This window comes from Podarcis muralis, chromosome 2 (genome assembly GCF_964188315.1).
Source record: "Podarcis muralis chromosome 2, rPodMur119.hap1.1, whole genome shotgun sequence".
NCBI lineage: Eukaryota > Metazoa > Chordata > Lepidosauria > Squamata > Lacertidae > Podarcis > Podarcis muralis.
In genome coordinates this window covers 50,758,074-50,784,335 of record NC_135656.1, presented here as the reverse complement: position 1 = coordinate 50,784,335, position 26,262 = coordinate 50,758,074, and the positions used below count along the sequence as shown (strand labels likewise).

The 26,262-nt window shown below is 44.6% G+C and overlaps 1 protein-coding gene across 1 annotated transcript in view; it reads left to right on the top strand.

Moving 5' to 3' along the window:
• The first annotated feature begins 352 nt into the window (after nt 1-352).
• Nucleotides 353-26,262, top strand: part of ADRB2 (adrenoceptor beta 2) — a 58,957-nt gene continuing 33,047 nt past the window's right edge. Inside the window, exon 1 of the mRNA XM_028717675.2 lies at nt 353-2,148. Coding sequence (XP_028573508.2) covers nt 945-2,148 — 1,204 coding nt within the window. The 5' untranslated portion in view covers nt 353-944. The remainder of the gene's footprint in view (nt 2,149-26,262) is intronic.

Genomic DNA, 26,262 nt, shown 5'->3' with positions numbered 1-26,262 from the left:
AATAGGGGTGTGTTCCCCAAGCAGGGGTATGTATGGGGTCTGAATTCGGGTAGCGGTGGGCAGCGTTGCTGTAAAGCAGAGTGGCTGAGGACAGTACGCGCTGCAGAGAAAGAGATCGGGGTGTGTCTCTCTAGTCTCCCTTCTGCCACCACCCAAGAGTAGGCTCGTCGGCTCGTCCGGATCTTCTCTCTCCTTCCCGCCAAGCGCCTCACTTCCCGCCAGGCGTGGCGCACAATTCCGCACCCGGGCCCTTCTCCTGTTGCTCTTCCCAAAGCTCTCTGCTCTCGGGAGCCGACGCTGCTTGGGGAACAAGGCGCCCCAAACAAGGGGCAGCCACAGCAGCGAGCGGCATCAGCTGGGAGATCGCGGGACCGGGGAGTTTGCCGGCGGCGGCGGACCAAAGCGGAGCCTTCACTGCATGCACCTGCAAGCAGCGGCCGCGGGGCAGCTCGTCGGAAGGCGCCGCGATCCGCTGCCGCCCGTCGGTGCCCGCGCCGCTACTGTGCCGCTCGTTCTCTGTGTGTGGCTCCCTCCCTCCCGCCGATTGGCTGGGAGGTGCCCGACGTCACAATGGGGAGTTCCTATAACTCCCCCACACTCTCAACATAACGGGCTCCGGGCAAGTTCTAGGCAGTCGGGAGGTGACGAAAGGGAGGAGGGTCCGAGCAGACAAATGCCTCCGCGGCGGCAGGCTGCATGCGGCTCCCGGTCCCGCCAAGCCCCGCGTGCGCTCGCCAAGCCTGGATCTTCTCCAGCGCGCCCGTAGCGGCCACTGAGAGCAGAGAGCCTGCAAAGGGCTCAGCGGCCGGGCGCTTCGGAGCCTTGGTCACACCCGGCGGGACGGACAGACCCTCGGCGCGCGGACCTGCCGAGAGGCGCTCCAAGTAAGAGCGGCGCGCAAGTAGGGCTCGGACGCGGCTGCTTTCCCGGAGGGGCCGAGCGCGATGGAAGCGGTGAGCGCCGCCAGCGCCCTGCAAGCCACGCTGGGCGCCAACAGCAGCAGCAGCAGCAGCAGCGGGCAGAGCGCGGGCAACTCCACCGGCTCGGAAGAGAGCTGGGTGGTGGGCATGGGCATCCTCATGTCCCTGATAGTGCTGGCCATCGTCTTCGGCAACGTGCTGGTGATCACCGCCATCGCCCGCTTCCAGAGGCTGCAGACGGTCACCAACTATTTCATCACGTCGCTGGCTTGCGCGGACTTGCTGATGGGGCTGGCGGTGGTCCCTTTCGGAGCCAGCCACATCATCCAGCTCACGTGGAAGTTCGGGAACTTCTGGTGCGAGTTCTGGACCGCCATCGACGTGCTGTGCGTGACGGCCAGCATCGAGACTCTGTGCGTCATTGCCGTGGACAGGTACTTCGCCATCACCTCCCCCTTCAAGTACCAAAGCCTCCTGACCAAGAATAAAGCCAGGATGGTCATCCTGTTGGTTTGGGTCATTTCTATCCTAACCTCCTTCTTGCCCATCCAGATGCACTGGTACAGAGCCACGGACTCCAAGGCCAAAGAGTGCTATGCCGATGAGACTTGCTGCGACTTCTTCACCAACAAAGAGTATGCCATCACTTCTTCCATCATCTCCTTCTACTTGCCCTTGGTAGTCATGGTCTTTGTCTACGCCAGGGTCTTCCAGGTGGCCCAGAAGCAGCTGAAGAAGATAGGCAAATGCGAAGGGAGGTTCCACCAGCAAAGTTCACAGCAGGAGCAGCAGGCTGGAAGGGGAATCCACAGGAGGGCATCCAAGTTTTGCTTGAGGGAACACAAAGCGCTCAAAACCCTGGGCATTATCATGGGCACCTTCACGCTGTGCTGGCTCCCGTTCTTCATCGTCAACATTGTGCATGTCGTCTCGGAGGACGTCATCCCCAAATTTGTGTACATCTTTTTGAACTGGGTGGGATATGTCAATTCGGCCTTCAACCCTTTGATTTACTGCCGAAGCCCAGACTTCAGGTATGCTTTCCAGGAGATCCTTTGCTTCCGGAGGTCTGCCCTGAAAATGTACGTCAATGGATATTCCAACAGCAATGGGAAAAACGATTTCAATGGGGATCACAATGGCTATCATATGGGACAAGAGAAGGCTAGCGAACTGCTGTGCGAAGAAGGAAGCCCCCACACTGGGGAAGAGTTTTTGCACTGTAAAGGTACTGTCTTGCATGGTAGCATTAACTCCCAGAAGACCGAGCCTAGCACAGGGGACTCCCTCTTGTCGTGATTGTTGTCATTGCAAAGTGCAGAGAATAGAATGTAGTGGCTGCCTGGCAGCCGCACTCAAGACAAGGTTTACCCAGAATGTGGGAGCTGCCCCGTAGTTTAGCAGTCGATGGAAATGTTTAAGGATGGGCATATGTGGATTTGTATATGTGCATATTAGAGCCCCCTTCTTCCACCAAGGGTTAAGACACTGCAGGGGTTAGCCTACAAAGGAGTTTATTCTTGTGATGTAGTGTTACCAAACTCATCTACCTCACAGGTGTAGGAATAATATTGAACTGAGCTGCTGTTCCTAAAACTGAAATCCCTACACGCAAGAAGGAATTTGGTGCTACTGATGGCTCACCCTTTCATCGGAAAACAATAGCTTTAAAGACTGTTTTAAGGCAAGAAGTTAGGGTTGGCTAGAGTGCTTAGGAATCTGTAAAGTCAAGTGTTTACTTTTGTTTTCAGAATATTGTCCGTAGTAGTGACCAAGTTTCCTGAACATGTTCTTTGCTGCAGCAAGCATTACCTTTGAAATCCTCACTAATGTCAGCTGTTTGTTGATATTAGCACAAAAAACCCTTTCAATTCCCCTTCAATTTAGATTTGTATTTATTTTCTACCCACACAACCCTGATCTTATCTCATTTTCATTAGCCGGCACTATTCAAATGCCAGATACTTATGTAGTTGTGAAAGCAGTCCCTGGTGTTGCTTTCCAGCGAAACCAGTCCTCCCTCGCTGTTCATTTATGATAATTTCCCCAAGGCAATAATATGCTGGTGTCCTGCATTGGGGCTCACTGTTCCCTATTAGAGTCTTGGCAAATGGACTGGGCATCAGCTTAGATGACATGGAACCTGTGTGCATTAAACCTTGTAAAATCATTAACCCACACTTTTTGCTGCCGTTGCCATAACCCAGAAAGTGACAGCAAGAGACCTAGAAGTGAAATACGTTTAAGCCTAGTTTGCATTAGGGTATAAAGCAGCATTTCATTTCTAAGGGCAGAGGAGCTGAATCACCTGCTGTGCCAATGATTTCATTTGCCCTTCTCTGACTTCTAGCCCAGGAATGACAGGAAGGTAAAGGTATTTATTACTCAGAACAGTGCTTTGCTGGTTTTGGATCAACAAGTAGCTAGCAAGCTGTTCTCATTTAGGAAACCCCCCCCCCCACTAACTAGTTAAGTTTATGGAATGATTTTAAAGGCATTAACCTATTACAACTATAATTAAGGTAGTAATCACTCCCTTTCCACTAATTCCACTCTTTCTGTTTGACTAAAACACAGCCCACAAGAACCCACAGGCAATGAATTCTGGGATAGATCTGGGATTGACCTGGCCTATTATATTCCTCCTTCATTTGTTAAATTAGTACCCAGTGTGCTTGATGGTCTACCTCATCCCTGCCCTGGAGGTGTTTAGGTGAAGTAAAGGGTTTATGTGGCCATTTGTATTTTAGGTTCACTGAGCTGTATAGCCACTTCCCCTTGCACCATCAGACATCTTGCCCCTTTTGGTTCTTTGTAAAGATTGCCTTCCTTTTCTGTTCTGGGCCCGCAAATCATTCTGTGCTCTTCTGCAAAACTAATCAGTGCTGCTGCTTTTGAACAAAAGCTGAAAGTGTGTCGTGACAAAGCTTGTTGCTGTGTCAATCAAACTCACCCTGTTTCCTGATCTGAGTAGGGTGTACAACTCTTGTCACTTTTTGATTCGAAAAAAATAAAAACATCTCAAACAACGACAACAAATGACAAATTGTTAGGATTCTAGAAGCAGGAGATAATTCTTGAAATATTATTCTGAATGTTTTTGCTTTTACATCTGAACTGAGCTTTACTAATAAGGCTGAAACTGTTGCTGGGGATGCACAATCATCTCCCTGAGGCTGTCCGACTCAGTTTAGTGGGTATCTCTCTCTCTCTGTGTGGTGTACACACACATTATGAGTGGGCCAGCAAACACTGGCCACCTTCCATGTGAACTGCTGGATGTGAGCCTCCTTCAGTTGCAGTATATGACACAGTGACCTGTCGTGCATAACCCATAGATGTAGTGAAATACAGAATAATGAAATGAAATAATCGAGAAAGGCAGCATCTGCAGAAGGTCCCAGGTTCAATATCCAGCCTCTCCAAGTTGGGCTGGTGAGGAATCCTGTCTGAAACCATGGAGTGCCTTTGCCAGAGCTGAGCTAGATGGACCAATCTGACTCAATATAAGGCAGCTTCCTAAAAATCCATTTGTGTTTCTTCCATTGGCACAGAGCTCCCTCACCTGGCAACCAAAGCCTAACTCCCATTAATTTCTAATGTACTTGGGAGAGGAGAAGACTCATAGAATCGTGGAGTTGGAAGGGACCAGACAGAAGGAAGTATGCTTTGTTTTTTTCCAGATTAATTTGACTCATGGCAACGAAGATTGTGATTCATTGTATTTCAAAGGATTCAGTATTTTTGGACACACTTTTGAAATAGCCTATGGCTCCATAGGAGACTTTCTAAGGCTGCCAGTCCTATACGCAGCTTCCTAGGAGCTGGAGCATAGGATCCCTTTTTATGGAGAAACGCTGAGTCAGCTCAGCCTGGTTTTGATTTGCCTGCTTTCTGGTTTGCTAGATTTTCTGACAAGTTGCTTTCTTTTTCTTCTGAGTTTCCTGTATGTCAGCTCCAGGGCTGTCAGATGGGAACCTGATATGATGCATGAGTCAACAGGTGCAAGAAAGAGGGGGGTAGCAAGTCTGAAGTGGGTGGAAGACAAGTGCCAAGCTATGTCGTCAGGGTCTTTGGTCCTGTCAGGACACAGAACAAACTTGCAGATGATCCAACTATTGATGTTTTACATAGGTACAACCCTCCCCCATTCCATGCACAACTTTATTTTCAGGGCATGATTGACAAGGGGATGTGAAAGTGCCCGAGACTGACACAGCAGAGGATATAATGCAATCTGCTGCCTCTCTACAAGGCAGTGGCACATTTTCATTTCCTGTTTGTCTGCCTATCTGCTCATTATTATTCTAATTCCTCCACTTAGCATCTGGGTAGCTGAACTGAAGGCCTTCCCAATCTTTTGGGAACAGAGTGCTATTTTAAGCTCCCCAGCACAACCAGAGATTCCCTTCCCCACCCCTACCCCCGCTGTAAACATCAGGGAAATTGCAACAAGTAAAACATAATACTATATATATATTTCTTATGTTTGCAATATTGAAACCCACCCCCAGCATTTTTAAGGACATTAGTTCACCATAGGTAAATTTATAAATCACAGTAAACCATGGTTTATGATGATGGGAATGAGCTGCCTTCGGTTTGTGCACCCCTCTCTTCCTCTGGCACATCCCTAAGAAGGAGATCAGAAGATTTCACATCTGTTTCTAGTTACTGCAGTTTAGCATTATGCCCTAATTCTAAACTCTGGTTAATCTTAGCTATGGTTTGTTGAAACAAGTCAACTTCAAAACTCTAGCAGCAGTGGTTTAGAAATCCCAGGCATCAGAGAATGCCTTGTCTTCCTTCAACGAGTTCTTGTCCCCTTTCTACATTAACAACCTTGTGTGGTGTCAGGGCAGACCTCTTTGCCTCTTCCCTCCTCCCACAGGCATATCTAAGGGGCCAAGATAGTTGCCTGGGTTTGATTCATGTCATGTTACATTCAAAGCGAAAGTTCTTCCATCTCTCTGAAATGATGCTTTGAGTGATAGGTCAACTTCTTGGAAGTTGAAGTCATTTTCCTTGGCTCTCTTAATATCAGAGACTTCCTGTTAGCACAGAACTGTTGTTGTTTCAATATCTTTGAATGTGTTTGTCCATTATTATTATTATTTTAATTGCTTGAAATAGCTACTGGCCAATCATGGTGTCTTTCATGCTGCCGGCAGCCAATATATACATTTGGATCAGACCCTGAGAATTCTAATAAGAAGTTTCCTAGAATAGTGTCTTGATGGGGAAAACATTGGGGAAGGGGGGAAAACTTGTTTTGTTCTTTTAGGCCTAGCCTCACTTTTAAAAAAAAGTGTGTTGGGGACGCACTCAAAGCACTTTATATAAATATGTATGGACTTATATTTTGTTTATTGTCTGACACAATGTAATTTCAAGCAAGGGGCTGCTAAAAGAATGGTAAAGTAATGAGAAGCATGTATGATGTATGGGGGGAGGGAACAATCTTTGCATTGTGATATGAAACTGGCATTTGCAATCTTTTTGTGGTAAGGTAGTTCACGGTGTTGTCTGCAGGCCGGACATCGATCACCGTGACAAACAAACAAACAAACAAAGGCTGAAAGCCTTTCTCAAAACAAGAACGAAAGTCTGCAAACGACTCTTAATGAAAGTGAGAGCAAGTGGTATGAACTGTATAGTATTGACCGGAATGTATGGAGAGTTGTTTGTGCTCAAAATGCCTTTGGGATTGCCTCTCTTTGTTTTGTACATATTAAAGCACTGATGGACTTTCTGCTGTTTTACACTCCCTTTTTTTTTTTTTTGCTTAGCAAACACCACAGTGGGCATCACTCATTCATTAACGGCATGCCCTGGCTGGTGTGTCTTTATTCAACACATGCTTGATAGGGAAGTTGCTTTCTCTGGAAACACAGAAGACTCCTGCCTGCCTGTCTCCTTTCTGGCTGAACCAGTGAAAGATTTGCTGAGTCCCATGAGAAATGCTGTTTGCAGAATGTGCAACATTTAATTTTTCACAAAACTCTTCCATCTACCTCTGCTTTCTGAGCACAGCCAAACCCCTTAGCTCTGCAGTTCACAACGCAGAGTACTAACCACTATACGATCATGGCTCGCTTCATTTTTTTTAAAAGCTCCTTAGTTCAAAAGCATTTTTTGCCACATTCATATTTCCCGTCCCATAATGCACCTTCATAAACCTTTCAACTTGTGCCTCTGTCAGGCTTGAGGCTTGTTTTTACTCAGGTCAAGTTATTACGGGACTCAAAAGCCCAGCCCTTCCTGAACTTGGATGCAAGAGGAAGGACATGTTGCTGCAAGCTTTGGAGGGGAAATCCTACTGGCGGAACTCTGACAATTCTCCCTCCTGCTTGTCAAGTACACTTAAGGGATAGGCTCAGAGCAGCTCTCTTTCCAAACAGGATAGGAAAGCAATCATGGATTGTCTCCTGTATCTCTTCATTTACCCATAGGTTACAATCCTAAATGGATTTACAATGGAGTAAACACCAATGAACACAGTGGGACTTACTGCTGAGTAAACATGTGTTGTAATTATGAAACATGCTTCCTGTTCCTGTATACAGAAAGGTGCCTTTGATGGAATCAGACCACTGGTCCATTGAGCTCAGACTAGGGTTTCTGGCCCAAGAATGGACAGAGCACTATGAAACAGAATGTAAGGAGAGGAACCTTCTAGGACAACAAATCTGGGATACTGTAAAACTCAACGCTCTGCACTGTTCCCAACCTTTTGAAACACATGTTTTTTGGGGGGGCTTATTTAACACTGAGGTCCCCATGAAAGAGGGAAATTGGTTGAGAATCAAGTGTACAGGTAATTTGGACAATCTGAAGGGTGAGGTACTTAGAACTTTCCAAACTGAATAAGTGTGGAAGGAGAAGTAAAGGTAGGTCCAGTCGTGACTGACTCTGGGGTTGCGCCGCTCATCTCGCTTTATTGGCCGAGGGAGCCGGCGTACCGTCATGTGGCCAGCATGACTAAGCCACTTCTGGTGAACCAGAGCAGTGCACGGAAACGCCACTTCTGGTGAACCAGAGCAGCGCACGGAAACGCCGTTTACCTTCCCGCTGGAGTGGTACCTATTTATCTCCTTGCACTTTGTGCTTTCAAACTGCTAGGTTGGCAACACTACTATTACAGCCTTCTTGCAATGAAGTGCATCTTGGGTCTTGAAGTATGTTTTAAAGTAGATTCAAACTCAGTAGATATTTCAGTGTTTAGAAAAATGAAGTTTAGATTGAGGGTGCTTCTCCTAGTAGTATTCCACATGGCATGTTCTTGGGTGCCTTGTGTTTGCTGGATACCAATCATCGTATTCAAACAGCAGGCAGATCATTGCAGTTTTTGTTTTGTTTTTTAGTGTTATTGATTGGTTCCTCCCCTCTTCTTGCTCATTATGAGGTCCTAAGCAGGCCCAGTGTGTTGCTTCATCTTGGTAAGAAGCCTGATCACATCTCAGGGCTGTACTGTATGTGGAATAATGGCACTAGAAGGGTACACAATTGAGAAAAGTCACCAAGTCAACAAAAACATTTTCTCTTCAGATAAACATTAACAGACTGTCCTAGCACTGTGAAACCTGAAACAGGGGACTTGGCAAAATCAGATGATGTTTGCTAATGAAGCCTGTTTCACACAGCATATGGCTTTTAGGTCAGTGGTGTGGGGCAGAAAATATTCCAAAATGAAAAACACTTTGGGAAAATTTCCAGGCGTTTTATTTTTCCACAGAAAATATTCCGTTTCATAAGCTCATTAATATCAATGAACGGATGACCACTTCAGATGCAATATTAAGCAGGTCTAACAGTTTCAACATTTTTAGATTTGCTTACTAAAAACATTGCAAATTACTCTATGGCACATACCTCTGATTTGAATAGGACATTTTCCTGCAATTCCACCCCCCCCCCCCGATTCAAAAATTTCCAGAGAGACCAAATCACTGGCTTACGTACAGGAGACTAGCATGCAGTACAGCACATTCACTGGAATGCAAACATGTTTACTCTGCCAACAGTATTTCAGGATTCCCTAAAGAAGACTCAGAATACAAAACTATACATGTCTACTCAGAGTAAGCCCTGCTGAGTTCAGTGGGACATACTTCCAGGTAAGTAAGTTTAGGACTGCAGCCTAATACACACCTGCAGACAAAGGTGTCAGAACCAGTCTTTATTATAAATAGAATTGTTTATTACATTTGTATCCTCTCTTAACTCCAAGTTGCTCAAGGCAACACCCATATTTCTCCACCGTGTTGCCTTTTATCTACACAACTTCATGAGCTGCAATTAGACTGAGGGAGAGCGACGGGCCTCAGCTCACCCAATGACCTTCATGGCTGAGTGGGAATTTGATCTCAGGTCTTCCCAGGTCTAGTTTCACACACTAACCACTATACCACATATTTTTTTAATTTGTTTAACAAGATTAACATACCACTTAATAAAAAGCAATATTCTAAGTAGTTTACAGAAATTATATATTCATTAGAGACGGCAATAAAAACAGACTTCCGGGCTCCACCCACACGCTATGCATTTAAAGCAGTATCATACCTCTTAAAGCAGTCATGACTTTCCCAAAAGAATCCTGGATTTGTTAAGTGTGCTGAGAGTTGTTAGGAGACCCCTGATCCCTGGGAAGTAAGGCCAGCAGCTTCAGTACTCTTCCCTTGTGTATATTTCTACTCTGATTGACCATCACCTAGAGCTGTAGTTTGGTGTGATTGCTCAGCTCTTTTGGGTTGAGGTTGCACCAAGGCTATGCTTGACTCTGGCTACATTTGCACATTGTAAGCTGGACTTTCTGTCTTACAGTGGTTTATCTAGAGTGAGCAGCATGCTGGTGCACTCACTTCACCTCCTCTGGTGTGAGCAGGATAAATAACCGAGGAAGCCTTAGCTTTGTGTTACGTCTGAACCAGAGCTTGTGGTTTATTTCTCTCTAACAAGCCACGATCACCAGCCAACCTGTAGCCATGGCATGTTGTTGGCTTCCTGATCATGGCTTGTTGGGGAGCAACAAACCATGATTTCTGGTTCAAACGTAGCAGGAAGCTGAAGCTTTCTGATTTGCTTATCATGCTCCTGCTGGGGAGGAGTGAAGCAGGAGCAAATTGGGCAGCAAGTACTGGCATGATGCTCATACACAATAAACAATGACATGTCAAAAAGTCTGGCTTATTGTTATGTACAAACACAGCCACTGGCTGACGATCTGTGGTTGTTGCATGACTGGGTCCGTAAACTATGTGAAAATATTTCACGTGACTTAATCTTTTTTATTGCTGAGCGAATAAATGAAAATATTACATGAATACTGGTGGCAGCCTAGTATGCAGAGTTAAAAACTTCCTGGGACATGTTTTGCTGCAGTTTACTGAAGTTATCACTCCAGGAGCGCCCCATTTTGATGACACAGGGTACTGAGCTGTTGCGTTCTGTGAGTTTTCTGCCCTCATGACAGTGCTTGCAAACATTCCAAGAGATATGGGAAACTGTAGAAATCTGTCGGCTGACTCAGCAGCAAGAGGCAAGTTGGTGCTGTCAGCATATTACATGCTTACACCCAGTTTTCACTTTGGATCAGCTTGCACATGGAGCCTTTGTGCTATCTCAGTTATCCTAAATTCTGAGATTCAGTCCACAACTTCTGCCACTAGAATTCCACGTGAACCTTGTATAATCTTGTGCTTGTAGCCCATACCAAATGGACGGGGGACCTCAGGCTGGGGCGGGAGAGGAAATGCAGCCCTGCAGGCTTATCTGGTCCTTGGGTCTCATGCCATGTCACACTTGCTCCCTAGCCACACCCTCTCTCCCCAGGCCACGCTCCTCACCCGCCCTGCTTTGCACACTCCTTGAGTGCTTCCGCTTGGTTGCAATGTGTCCTTGAACTCTGCTAGTGCATTTTGCTTGCTTGAATGGAGCCTAATGCAGGGTGTGTGAAGAAATCAGCCTGCTGTTCAAAGGTGAAATTTACATGTGTTGCTCTTACCCCTTTTGCCCCTGACCCAGCCCACCATTGGCATGCAGCCCCTTGCCCAAAAGGGAGTGTGGCCCTCAGACTGAAAAGGTTTCTCTGTCCTCCTATAGAACTTCTTTCCTGGGTTTATGGAGTTTAATTCAGGCACATAGGAACCACCTGCTTTATGATCAGTGTCAGGGTCCTGCTCTCTTTCCCATGTGGGAACAGGTGGGCAGGTATAAGAGACATGGTCTACTGTGTGGTGGTGGCACCAGAGCCATTTCATGCCCTCCAAATGAAGAACTGCCAAGCTTCTTCCTTCTGCCTCTTTTAAGATCTCTGTTGAAGACATCTGCATGTCAGTGTTTTAAACACTTTTAATGTTTAGTTATTGCTATTCTTTAATGTTTACTTTTATCTTTGACTGGCATTTGTGGGACTGCTGCTCTTACAACAGTTGCCTTTAATTTAGTTTTTCCTTACTGTTATTATTTTTACTATTTTGTGCATTGTGTTTGTTTTGAACTGTGTGTTTCATTATTTTCATTATTTCTAAATTCCAGAACAGTAGGACAGGAAAATAAAAGCATTTCTCCTCTCCTGCTGCAACTGCCAGTCTGGGTTGGCCAGCTCTGCAAGGGGACACTTAGGAAGACTGCCACCATATTTCCCTAATGCTGTCTTCTAAGCTTGGGCAGAAGTGAGACCCAAGTGCTTATGAAAGGAGGCAGGGAGAACACTTTCAGCCATCTCTCATCAGAGCCCAAGATAACTCACTGCTCTCTGTCAAATCCCACTGAGGCACACACATGTAGTGTGAGGTCAAATGGTCTAGGTATGTGACGGGCAAAAATGTCCTATTGAGTCTGGCACAAACACACGCAAGGGTCTCAACAACCAATTTATGCAATTGGTTTAGGAGAGGACTGTGTATGCTGCCTTGAGCATACATTAAATAAACAAATAATAGCAATCTCATCAATTATATAAGTGGTGACTCTTACTCACTCAAGTTTGCTAACAACTGCTGACAACTAAAGCTGCTAACAGAAGTTAAATGTAGCATAGTATGGATAGGCCTCCTATCAAAGTGTAGTGATTGGAGCTTCATCTTCTCTGGGAGCAGCATCCCTGCTGTTAGATAAGCCTTGCCTAAAGTCCACGGGTGTATCAGAAGCAGCCTGAATGCTGAGCGAAGAATTGCTGACAAAATTGGTACCCCAAAACACTTGATGCCAGGATTATTATTTTAAAAAATAATTAAAACAAAATACGAAAATGACAGAATGATGACGATGATTAATAATAATATTATTATTAATAATAATAATACTCTTATCCAACATCTGATCTGTGTATTTATTTATGGGCTTCAATAATGGACAGACTTCTGCCATTGAATGAGAAGCAATGCTAATCTCATGCTTCCAGCCTCTAACTCCAGGTTTTGAAGATTACATAAGTGAATCGGAAATGTGGCATGAAGGAAAATCTTTTCTGAACTCTCCATTCCGCTGTTGTCCTTCCCTATCCGGTCTCCAGTCTTCTGTATCACATTCCCTTCACCATATCTTATTTCCTTCATCATATGTTCTATGTGATTCTATTTAACCTGTGTGTTTTATCCAGCCCTTATGACGACAGTTAATTTGGGACAGATTGTTCATTGCCCCAAATTAGACTCACTCCTTTCCTTCCCCCAACAAAAAATTGTACACTGTACCTTTGCTAGGTTGCCAAGACACCATCACTTGCACTTTTCTCAAAACGAACAAAGTGTCCTAAGCAAACTTTCGTGGGCTAACACATCTCCCTTGCAGAGTCTACTGAGCATGTAAGAAATGCAATGCTGAAGCTGAAGACAAGCTGAAGCTCGCAGAGCCAACAGGAATTATAAAAGTGCTCAGAGTCTTTAAAATGTTTTCCGTTTGTTAGAAATTGGCATCCGGAGGGCAATTAAGATAAGGTTTTAAAAGAATAAAAGTGAGCGCCGGAGAGCGTGACTTGCCTCGGCGCCATCTTGGGGGAGCTGTGAAGCACCTAATAACATCAGCTCCAATGCTGGAGGAGCCTTGGTGTCTTGATGTCAGGGATAGTCAAAGTGGTGCCCTCCAGAGGTTTTTGAGCACCACTCCCATCCTCACTGACCATTGTCCATACTGTGCGGGGCTGATGGGAGTAGCTGCTCTAAACATCTGAAGGGCACCACATTGCTTGCCCTCATAAGTTCCTTAGAGCTGCTCTTACCTGACCAACCTCTCTTCAAAAATATATTTGAAAACTATTTTGCATTGAATCTATGGCACTCAACTGATTTGGAGAGCCTATTTTAAAAAACGGAAATTAACATGCCCTCAGAAGTCTCTCAGTAGAAATCTTGGCCACTTGGATTTTGCCTTCTCCATCAAAGTCAACTTGAAGTGTTTCCGTTCATGCCAGCACTCAGATTTCCAGCCCACTGAGAATCCAACATAGTAGGTGTCCTGTTCCCAGATAGGAATGCTGACTGCTGTTATGATTTTGCCTCCCCAACAGGTAGATGCTAGAGTTATGCCCTTGCAACTAGGGATGAGGAAGAAATTCAATTCTGTTCACATTTAAAGGCGAACCTACCTAATTCTCCCTTTCCAAAAACAATGTGCAAACCAAAACACAGCCATCTTAATGTAACTTTTAAATGTTTGCTGATAACTTTTTTATGCCACCAGGCTTATGCATACAAGTAAAATAATTGCTTTAACAGTCAGCTAGTGATTTTAATTGCTGTATGCCTTTCAGCGTATGGGTGTGTTGATAACTGTTGCAAACCATGTTAGTTTTTAAAATAAAACTTCAGTATATAAATATTTTTATAAATAAAATAAATACATTATGCATTTGTGACGCTATTCTCAAGTCAAAAATGCACATATTGAAATGTGCATACAAATGTGCATATTATTGAAAATAGCATACAGAAGTGCAGTATATTAGGAAACACTGGTTTGCAAAAATGTCTATATTAGACAAATATATACATATATATTAGGATAATTTTGAGCTGAAATGCTGATGAATTTTCATAAAGGCTTTTAGAAACAAATAAATCACAAACAGGTGTGGGAATGTGGAGAACCGAACTTAAGAGTGGGAAAATAAGAAACTGTGGGAAACTGAAATTGACAGATTAGCCCATCCCTGCTTGAGGCCCAGACACCTTTAAGCCTCCCAATTCAGTGGGAGACAAGACAGCAGTGGATCCTCCTGCCATATTGCTTTCCAGTCCCCTGATTTGTGGTTACCTCCTTCCCTCGCTGCTCTGTGATGCATCTTGGAGCCCTTCTCACTACTATAGATGATGATGGGGCAGTGTACAACAGTGTCAGGATAGGACAATCAGCCATTGCACTGAAATATTTAAAGCTCTGCTGACGAGGTGGCAATCGTAGTAGATGGTTGAAAGCTAGCAAGACAGAAAACAAGATGCCGGAGAGTCTGCTGGGCAGATCGGATTGAGGTTTCATTGTTGCAAAGAAGGGAAACTGAATCCATGGATTTTAAGTGCCGCTTACCCTAGAATAGCTTTGTGAGATAATGAGCATCAGTTGTTAGAGTAGAAAGCACAACTAGATTAGAGTCATAAGGGAAGGGGAACAGTGATTGACCATCCATTTTCTCAGTGAATGAGGTCTTTTTTAAAAAACAACAACCTATTAATAACTCAGCTGAATGAAAAGCCTTATTGTGGAATGGGAAGCTTACTTAAATTATACCCTCTCAATAGAAGAGAATTATAATTGAAAGGGTGTATAATATTGCTGGAAATTAGCAAGACCACACAGAGGAAACTCATCTTATTTACTCTTGTGTCTTTTGTACAATCATACATACTGCTGAGGGGAGGGGAATGCTAAGAAATTTAAATTCTTGCAGGTAATTGCTTATTATGTATGGTTGGGCCCAATTTGCTTCACACGTGTTCAAATAATGACTATTACTGGTTCTTCTAGTGCTTGAATTGTATTCTTAAAGAGAATGTTTCTATCATCATGTCAGGTTGCCTTCCCATGCATTTTTTTCTGTCTCTTCAAGGGCTGGCCCTGTTATTGGGCAGAGGAAGACAGCTGCCTGAGGCAGCAGATGTTGGGAAGTGGGTGGAGGTGTTGAACAAGCATAGGCAAACTCGGCCCTCCAGTGTTTTGGGACTACAACTCCCATCATGCCTAGCTAACAGGACCAGTGGTCAGGGATGATGGGAGTTGTAGTCCCAAAGCATCTGGAGGGCCGAGTTTGCCTATGCCTCTTCTTGAAGGATAGATCTGTGAGTACCACTCAGCCTGCCCAGCATTCCCTCCTTCCCTCTGGTGCAGTGGAGAATGCTGTCCGATTCGCCAGTGTTGACAGGCCTGCTAAATGTCTGGGTTTTCCTGGATGCGTCCAGGAATTGGAGGGTCAAAATGGCAACTGGGTGGATTTTCGCCCAATCAGCAAAATGTCTTGGAAAACCTGGATATATGGGAACTAGAGCGGTTTTTTAAAAAAAGGCAAATGCTGTAAAAAAGACTTTTGGGGGGTGGGGGGGGGGAAGATGTTCCCAAAAAAGCTCAACAACTTTGTCCGAAATCTCACTTTGAGGAATATGACATCCCTAGTCAGATTCAACTGCCAGTCCAGGCCGGCTTCCGTAGAATAGAAGGGACACTGTATTGTCCATTTTCTGAAGCAGCCAAATGCTTTGGGCTCTTTTGACTATAAACTGTACTGTAAACAGTAAATGTGCCAATTGCTGAAGTGTTCTGGAGTCTATAGAGGAGGCCGCAGTTCAGTGGAGGAGGATCTGTTCTGCATGCAGAAGCTGCTGGGTTCAATCCCTGGCACCTCCAAGTAGGGCTGGAAAAATCTCCCTGTCAGATACCTTGGTGAGCTGCTACCAGTCAGTGCAGGCCATACTGAGATAGATAGACTAAGGCTCTGACTCAGGCAGCTTCTTATATCCACAGCCTATTCCTTCAGGCGTTGGTAGAAAATGAGTTTCTAGTGCTTCACAACAAGCAGATAGCAGTTCTTTCTTTGTTGTAGGGGATTCCAGACAACCTTCCTTCTTGATGGCCAATAAACTTTATGTATTCTTTGGAAAGCACCAATAGCTTTGCCCATGTAAACGCAAAGCTGCTGAGCAGGGTGTGTGTGTGTGTGTGTGTGTGTGTGTGTGTTTGTGTGTGCATGCATCTGTTTGCTCTAAGCATTAGTTACTCACCAGAAACCCAGCCCTGAGTGTCACCGTGGAGCCATTTCACATTCTTCATGCCACTTGAAAGCAGTTTGAGGAGTGCAGCTGCAAAAGGCATGCCTTTGTCCTAGACACTCCTTGCCGATTTCAACTCTTACCCTTCTAAAGACACACACACAAACCCACAAGGGTTTTAATTAGGTGGTATCAAACCCACACAATTGGCAACTTTCTAATTACATCTCTCTTTTGGAAAGCACTTAGCTTTCTTTCCCATGACCAGTCCGTAAACATGAATCCAGCCTTAAAATCTTTAAACACAGCTCTAGGTAAATCATTCTAGAGTAATATAGACAGTAGAGGTTTGGAGTTGGTTGTGAGAGAGCAGAATTTTATTCAGTACTCAGCCATAGGTTCTCGGGGATGGAGAGGGGGGGGGAGGTTGGCCGAGCCCGACTCAGATGCCCAAAGGTGTTGTTTTCTTTTTTTAAAATAACTGCCTGCATAGGCTATTTAAGGATTAAAGAGAGATTAATGTTATCATTGTAAACTATTTTGCATGCTAAAAGCATTATTGAAATCCCACTGTTATCCCACTATATTTCTAAACATGTCATTGAAAAGGTGGCAATGCAATTTGATTTTGACATTATTTCTGTACTGCTTTGGGGCTTCTTAAAATACAACAGTGCTGGCATTTTGTTATGTATTCCTCTTATGAGCAGCGCTTTCTCCTTCCCCAGCATAATGAATCCTTTAGCCCAACATTCTGGTAGTATGAAGTCCTTCCCACTGAATCTTACCTGCACTTAAACCCACACTTTCTTGTCTGGGCGTTATTAACAATGAATATATTGCAGTCAAGTTTAGGATTAGGGAATTATATCAAAGCACATGGTTAGGGCTGCCGGATTGTAATTTGCCAATTCGCTCTGTCATTTTAAAACTAACAGCTTAGCAGCAGATGCTGCAATACCCTGCCTACTTAGCCTTTGTCTCCACCCACCCTACAGCTGTCACCTGGTTTCTGTGTCATGTTCTTGGAATTCAACTTGCCCCTGTAGGCAGCAGAATATAGCAGCAGAGGTGATGTGGTGGTCCAGGGTGGGGGGGAGTCAAAACCCATTACTATTTCTGCAGCAGGGTCTCTGACTCCAGTCAATGGCAGACCTTGGCAATTCAAATTTCAGTGCTGCTCTGCACAACACCAAACCCCAATGACCTAGAGCCACACAATCAGCGTGAAAGGGGAGCATTTTAGCCCCTGAGAAGAAGTCTTCTCATGCTGATTGGAGCCAAGCAGAGTGAAAGGAGATGAATCAGCCACTGAGGATTGACTCCTAGGGTCACTCTGGAGAAGGCGTGCAGGAAGAACACAGAGGAGGTTTTTATATGTTCCAAAGCTCAGCAGTTAGGAACAATGAAGACACAAGGTTCTTTGTTTCCAAGAGAATGGTGTACAAGTTCTGATACATACAAAGGAACTTCAAGGAAATCACAACGTAAGTCACTCCAGCAGAAGATATTGGAGCACTCCAAGTCATTTGCCCGTGTACGTGCACAGAAAATAGTTGATCTAGCTGAAAGGCAACACACAGAGAGCTGCATTGATCATTGCAATACATCCCTAAGATTTTTAATGTATAACTATACTATAATTGTATAATCTTAGATGGTTGTCTTATCTTAGTAGGGTATGTGGCTGTGAGGGGGCAAGGCTATGACTATAATGAAGGGACTCTGCACTTCTGAATGTGCCGCCACCACTGTATGGCAGGCAGAAGGACTGGGAAAGGAATAGGGTGAGGTGGGAGAAGCTGCAATGTGACTGCTTAACCGGTATTTTTAATGCTACATCATGAATCTCCAGGTTACAGTCTGGTAACACTGAGTCTTGATGAACTCAGTGGATTTACTTTTCTCCATAAATGGGTTCTTCAGGAGGGTGTCATGATTCCAATCGGTTCCTTCTGCTGTCCATCCTAAATATTTTGGGCATGTTGCTAACTGGGAAGGCTCAAACTTTTCTCAGGCCTTGCCCCAGCTGAAATCTCCCCCCCCCCCAATGCAGCTCTCCCTTCAGAAACAGTCTGAGAACCAGCAAAGAATCTCATTTTTTTGAAAGGCCACTTAGAGAGCAAAATAGCGTCGGCTCTGCCTCACTGATACTGAAATATGTCTTCACAGCAATGTTTTAGGTTGATAGGTTCTGGAATTATTCTCTTTCCCCAGTATGGTTTTCATTTCAAGAGTTATCTTTTGTTGTGCTGTGTAAATCAAGAATTAGTTCGTACTGAAGAAAATGCAACAAATGAGACTCATTAGATTGTGGACCTCAGAAAGTATGGGCTGTGTAGCACAACTGATAGCATGATCAATAGCTATTTATAACCATTTATTTGATGGGCTTTTTATATAACTGAGCTGGGCAGGCAAACAATATTTCTTGGTAATTTATTTTTCTGGGACTTATGAGATCTTCTCAAAGACTATGAGGCTGAAATGCTGAAACCATCTGTCTGGGGCAGACCAATTTAAAGGCTTGTGTTTCTATAACAGATTCTCAAAATGAGTGGCTGCTGTGGGAAGAGGAGCAGCTCCCCATTTCACTTCCCTGTATAAAGAATTGCTGTTCTCACCTTGCAGACACCCACCTGCACAATGCCCGTATTTCTGTTCTCCATGCCGTAAAATTCGTGCCACCACCATGCACCCAGAGTAAGGATGTGGGAGGAAGAGACTTTGTCAGCTTTTCACGGTGGACTGACCTTTTCCAAGTGTCCCCAACCTGTATATGGATCAGAACGCAGTTCCCCTTTGGATCACACACTTCTGTGGATTTTGTGATGTATTTTCAGTGCACAAAAAGGGCACGCACACAAAAACCATTTTATGCAAAAGACACATGCAAAATGCATTTTTATGGGTGAACAAAAGCATTGAAAAGTGTGCATTTTACATTAAAAGCTTCATTTTATCTAAAAAGTGCACACAATGATGCATGTAGTGGCTGGAATAGGTCCTGGGAGATCAGGGTTCAAATCCCCACTCAGCTGTGAGTCTTACTAGGTGACCTTGGGGCAGCCATCACCTCTCAGCCTAATCTACCTCACAGGGTTATTGTGGGGATGAATGGAGGTGAGGCAGCCATGTATGCCACCTTGAACTCCTTGGTGAAACAGGTAGGACATAAAGGCAATTAATAAGTAAAATAAAATAAAATAATAAAAAGTACAAAAGGGAATGGAACTTGCGCACAGCAGGATGGAACAGGCAAAGGGATGAGTGCCACGATGAGACCCAAAACAGGACAGAATTAGCTGCTCTCTCCATTCTTTTCTGGAAATGATTGGGGCAAAAGCCTCGGAGCTCAACAATACATTGGTTCTGGGTGGGAAGATAAAGGAATGGATACCCATGGTTGCTCACTGTCAAGAATCCTGGATAAGGAAACATTGCTTTAGGTCAGGGGTCGGCAAGGCTTTCCTTACCTGGACTAGTTCACTGCCACGGAACCCCCTCCATGGGCTGTATCGCGGGCACGCGTGAGTGTGTGCGCCTGCAATTTCCGGCATCTGCGCAGACACGATTTCTGGCGCCACAGAAGAGAGTCCCCGTGCTGTGCTGTGCCGGTTTAGCACAGTGTGTGGGGACTCGCCAAGCGGGTGGCTCAGTTCGGGGCCGGCTCATGGGCCAGTAAAACAACCCCTGTGGGCCGCTTGTGGCCCATGGGCCTTAGGTTGCCGACCCCTGCTTTAGGTTTTATGGTTTGGTTTTGAGAGTAGCAGAAGTAGGTCTCTAGTACTAGAAATGCAACTGGGTGCTAAAAGAAGAGCGACAGGTGACTGCAGCCAGTGTTGAGGACTAGCAGCTTAAGCCTTAGCGTCATGTCATGGGAAAAGTTAGAACTCATTCGTATGATGCCGGGATCATGGGTTACATCTAGATCAGATGTAACAGGGTTGCGTATCCAGAACCAGACTTTTAAACATCAGGACCCCCAATTGTCTCATAGAAAGCTGCCTTATTTTGGGCCAGCTCATTAGCCCATCCAGATCACCTCAGTATTGTCTTCACTTACTGGCAGCAGCTCCCCAGGATTTCAGATGGAATTATTCCCCAGGACATGCCAAGGATTGCACCTGGGGTCTTTTGCAAGCAAAACATTTGCCCTATCACTGTGCCATAATGCACGTTGCTGTCAACTCTTTGTTGGAAGCCTTTGCAGTGGTAAAATGTATATCTGTGCCTAAAAATCTCAGTGTCTTATCATGCACAACAGGACTACATATGACGGAACTTCAATGGTTTGCAAACAGTTTGTACTTTCAGAATGGAAGCCCCGTATAAATGTGCTTCTGTGCCATCGAATACAATTAACTTATTTTAGATTGCCATTGGGAGAATAACATGTGAGCTGTTCCTCTTGGGCCCCTTCTCCCTTTTGAGTTTGCAAGCTGACGTGTTAGCAGGTGCTAAGTGGCAGCTGTGGTCAGATCTCACTCGCAACGCTAGGTGATGACAAACTGTACAGTACCGTGCTGCGGCCGTGAAGGGCAGGGGAGGGGTGTGTGATTCCGCTGGGTTGAACAACAGAAAAAACGGCATAATTAAGGTCAGGAACTTTGCTCACAAGCTGACGCTCGACAGCCACAAACTTGAGAGCAGTAGCGGGTATCTCAGGAAGTGACACAGTTTCTCAGCACAGCTAAGTTTGCTTTGGCTTGGAGAGCCAAAAACGAAGAAAAGACAACATACACCCACCACGAGAAAATCCTGGCTTTTGTCACTGTCAACTTCATAAACATCCAGCCTTGCAAACATCCCCCAGTTTGATATCACAGCCTAGTGTTGCCTCTGGAATCCTCAGGGAATGTGCCTTGATCCAAACAAGGGGATTTTTTTTGTGATATGTGCACTGTTTTCTGCACTGAGATCATCCACCAGAGGCATATGAAACTGCTGCAAAATTCTAGAGCAGGGATCTGCACACACAGCAGCAGGCTACAACCAGCTGGTGTCCTTGGGGAATCCCTAAGCCCACCTGATCTACTGCTGGGGAAGGAGGCCAAATTTTGTGCAGCAGCTATTAAAATACAACATATAATGATTAGCACACAGGATTAGTAGAACATATTGACCAATGGACACTCCTAGGTCAGAAGGGTTTCCTTTTTGACAGATAAATGACCACACAAAACTGCACTTTCATGTATACATGATTTTATATTATTTTATACATGATTTCATATTATTTTACCTTGCCTTGAGCTTTTAAATTTTGTAATTGGTGGTTTTTTGTTTTGATACTGGTGATTGACCACAATGAAAGGACTTGACTACTGCTGAGGAACAAGAATCCAGCCTGGTCATTCCTTCTAGTCATTCTTTAATATCTGAGCTGCACGTACTTCTAGGAAAAGTTATTTGGCAGAGGAGAGGTGTGTGGAGCAAGATGACAGAATCTTTTGGCATATTTCTAAATTCCATTTTTTTCTGAACACCAAAAAGACTTGCATAGATCACACCCACACCATACATTTAAAGCACTCTTTCTCTCCCAAAGAATCATGGGAACTATAGTTTACCCCTCACAGAGCTACACTTCCCAGCACCCTAAAGAAACTGCAGTTTCCAGAATTCTTTGAAGGAAGCCATGACTATCAAAGTGGATTTTGGAATTTGAACTTGGCAATCTATGCAGATGGCTTTGTATCACTCTCTCCCACGTAAACCCAAAATTGAGGTATGCGGAGCTGCTAGAGGACACCTAGAGATGGGAAGGTAAAAATTGGTGTTTGATTTCTGCGTAGCCCATTAGGCTCTTTCTCAAGGGACCAGGGTTATCGTATCATATGCAATGATCTCTGGCAGGCAAGCAAGCCCCAGTAAGAAGTAATGACTCTCCAGCAGTTTTATGTACATTTATTTACAAAAAGACACATCCAGAGCCCAGCATCTCACTTGCTCACATTTACGCTTGTTGCTCAGTCTGACATTTCTCCCCTCCCACAGCAGGAAGGACGCCAGACTCCCGCCTTTCCCCTCTTGCCCTTCCGTTGCCGTCTGATTTCATCCAGACGCCTGGATCAGGGACTGAGAGGCTGACCTTCCCCCTCCTCCCCCCCCAACACAGACTCAGACCTCTGCTTATCTGCTGATTGCCTAGCAACACTCTGGCTGCCTTTCAACTCTTCCTCTCCTTGAGAGCTAACAGAGTCTTCCCTGGGAAGGGGAGGGTCAAACTGCCCTTTCTCGACTGTCAGCCAGCTCTCATCTGCAGAATCAATCCCTTGTTCACTTAGCTCAATTTCTGAGTCTGACTCTTCCCCTGCACTCGTGTGTGTGTGTGTGTGTGTGTGTGTGTGTGTGTGTGTGTGTGACGTTCCAGCCAACATGCTTAGGTACATACATACATACATACATACATACGTACGTACATACATACATAGCTGTCATCCTTAGTGTCCTCCTGGACTCAGATGTGCTCCTAGAGGTACAGGTGGCATCTCTAGGTAGGAGCACTTGCTAGCCATTGCATCTGGTTCACCAACTGCACCCGCTTCCTAGAAAACAGGGATCTTGCCATAATTATTCACAGATTGGTAATCTCGTGGATAGACTGCGGTGATGTTCTTTACATGGGGTTCCATGAACAAGATAATTGAATCCCCAGGTGGTGCAGAATGCTTAAGTCAGATACCAGTGGACTGGTGGATGTTTGTGCTAGGTGTACACAAAGAGTGTTTTTAAAACTAATCCAGAGAACCTACTGCAGGTGTAGCCAATGTGATGCCTTCCAGATGTTGCTGAACTACACCTCCTATCATCCCTGACTCTTGGCACATTGACTAGAGCTGATGGCACCACATACCTATTGAAAACCAATAAATATACAATGTGTTACATAGGAAATGCTGCTTCATGCTGAATGCTAATGACATTATTACTCCTGGAAGAGAAGTCTCCTTATTCTCTGTCTCCCAGCATTTACGTATTATAAGTCTTTTCTGTAGAATTTGTACCAGACTGAATAATGTTCAGCAGTTTGCAATGAAAAGCATTTGCCCTGTTAGCAAAAGCTTATTAAACTGTCTTTAAGTTTTGTTTTAAGAAGGCATTATTATAGTGAAAAGTATAAGTGTTCCTACCTACTGAAGGGAGGGGGTAGCGTTGGGCTCAAGGATGCAAGGGTTAAAATGACAAGATGAACAAAGCAATTGTATCATACCTGCCTCCAATATTATTCCTGAATGAGACAAATCATTAAGTAGCATGGTCCATCAATATAAAAATAAATTCCATCTCCATTTTGATAGCAATGTACTTACTCCTTGATTTCTAAATGGTCTTATTCCTCAGTAACTACCATAGACATCTCTTGAGAGTTCCAGTGTAGTTAAACCTGTAGTAAAGGTAAAGGTACCCCTGCCCGTAGGGGCCAGTCGTGTCTGACTCTAGGGTTGTGCGCTCATCTCACTTAAGAGGCCGGGAGCCAGCGCTGTCCGAAGACACTTCCGGGTCACGTGGCCAGCGTGATGAAGCTGTTCTGGCGAGCCAGCACCAGCGCAGCACACGGAAACGCCTATAAAGCGGTTCCTATTTATCTACTTGCACTTAGGGGTGCTTTTGAACTGCTAGGTGGGCAGGAGCTGGGACCGAAAGACGGGAGCTCACTCCGCCGCGGGGATTCGAACCGCCGACCATACGATCGGCAAGTCCTAGGCACTGAGGTTTTACCCACAGCGCCACCCGCGTCCCAAAAAACCTGTAGTACATATGGCTATTATCCAACTTCATGGAATCCTCTGGGGTCAATTGTGATTTTGGCATGATGTTTTGACTACAAAAGTTTCATTAATCTGTGCTTAAGAGATGGTTGAACACAAAGTCCATAGGACAATATAGGCTGGTCCAGAGAATTCTAATAATGCCATATCATATGCCTGTTTTAAGTTGGACCTTGAAGTCAATAAGAAAATGCTGAAGGAAATTATTGACAAAGAGTTGGAGATATTCGGGGAGGCTAACGGCATCTTTGTTAGGATCTTACTTGGCCATGTAATCATAAAATTTGGGTGGTGGCAGGGGTTATTTAGGTCTGCCACGATGGGCCTTCCTCTTAGGAAGTTTCTTTCAAACTTTGGTCATGTGCCCATCTTTTCAGCTATCTGCCACATACTCTGGATCATTCTAAGATTCCAGACTGATTAGTCTTTGCTGTTTCTGCCACCGAATCTTTTCAATACCTTCTTTCCTTACACTCTGTAAGGCTGTGACATGCCTCAATGATAAGTTAATCTTTCAAGAGCCACCACTGGCTGGGAGCAGAGTCAAGCTGGACCTTGTCTTGACTTCATTCCGGGAATGGTCATAAACAGCAGCCTTGTTCATAATTGACTCTCCTCCAGGTAGGCCTTTTCGAGCTTGTCAGCCTCAGGCTTCATTTCACACTCGTTCAAGTGATAAACATTGAAGTTTGCATTTTTTCCCTGGAGAATTTTACAGAACGTTTTTGCCTGGCACTTGTTGGTCATAATAACAGTGATCTCACAGAGACAAACTTGGCAACGGTTCTGCCTTATTTTGCCAATGTGTTGTGTGCATGGGCACCTATGCGACAGAGTTACAAGTAAGCATTATCCCCATTACTCATTAGGACGTCCCAGTTTGACCTGGCTGTGTTTGCTCCATGCAGAAATGAAAGAGAGCACAGACCATTATTAATTATGGCAAATTAATGGTGTTTCCCTCCACCCACCCGCCCTTGGAGTCTCCTGGCCATTTTCTCTTAGAACAGCCAATCCTTTGCTGCTTTTAATGGGGTGTTTCCACTGTTGTTAATAACTGCAAGCCATGCAAATGGAGATCTTTTATTGGCCTTCGTATTCTGCCCTAGCTTTGCAAAGCCAGAAAGGTGGAAGAGCAGAATAGGGGACCCGTTTTCTGTGACTAGCAAATGCAGTTTATGGAAGCGGGAGACATGAGAAATAAAAGGCAGAAGGAAGTAACTAGGTTTTGAAATCAGGAAAGCAAAAGGTTTCACAAGGGTGCCATTTTATTAGTAATATGTCCTCAGGCAAAGGAGGTGCTTGGGCGGTTTCCTTGCTGCCTTGTTTCTTCTTTATCTAAACTCAAGGGTGGATGGATCTTTCGATTCTGATCTCTCTCATTTTCTCATTCTCCCAGTCTTAATTTCTGCAATGTGGAATTTAAGAGGGATTTTAAGAAATCCTCATGAAAATGCACCAGCAATTTGGTTTCTTTTAATATGCACCTTTCTGTGTGCAATTTTGGTCTAGGAATGTGCAAGGGATATTGTATGGTCTTATGCAAGCAATTTCCCTTAACAGTATGCATTTCCCCCCACTACTATATGCATCTGTAGGCATGCTTTCTCCTGTGTAGTCATTCTTTTGCACATGTTTTAGTTGGAGAATTGCATTGCAAAATTCAGAGAAGTGCGAAATTTGAAGGATAGGTGCATTTCTGTTCACAAATCGGTTTGGGAAGTTCAAATGAGGGAGCTTCACATTGAAATGTGGACCAAATTGAACTGATCTCCCACCCCACTACTAGCCAATTCACAATATTGTCTGTTAATTTGTTTCGGTGATATCAAGACAACAGCATCATAAATGCATAGAAAACAAGCAACCAGGATGTTGAGGCATCATTAGCAGTGAGAGAACTTTCCACTGGACACAAACTCTAAGGCCATTGGGAAGACCTTTTCCAGAGAAACAGGTCTCTCCAGAATGACACTTGATTATATGGAGGTCTGTGCACATGTGTTTTCCTGTTTGAATACAACAAAAAAAGGAAACCACGTCTGTATCAAATTATCTTGTGATGTTGAGCCTGGAAGGTTGCAGTGGCTCATTTGTGCTGGTTGCACTATTTGCTATAGCTTGTCGAACCAGCACTGTATGGTGTGGCTTGCTCTCGATCTTCAGCATCTGGCTACCTCCATATAGACTGCTGCCAGCATTAGGCTCCCCCTCAAATACCATCACGTTTATATTCAGCCTTTTCTCCAAGGTGGCATAAGAGGTCTCCCAGATTTTTTTTTAAAACCCAAGTTTTTCAGGTGCTTGTTGGGACAATTGATTGTGCTTGACTTATCTCCAAAGCAGCAGCAAAAAGATGCTTTGCTA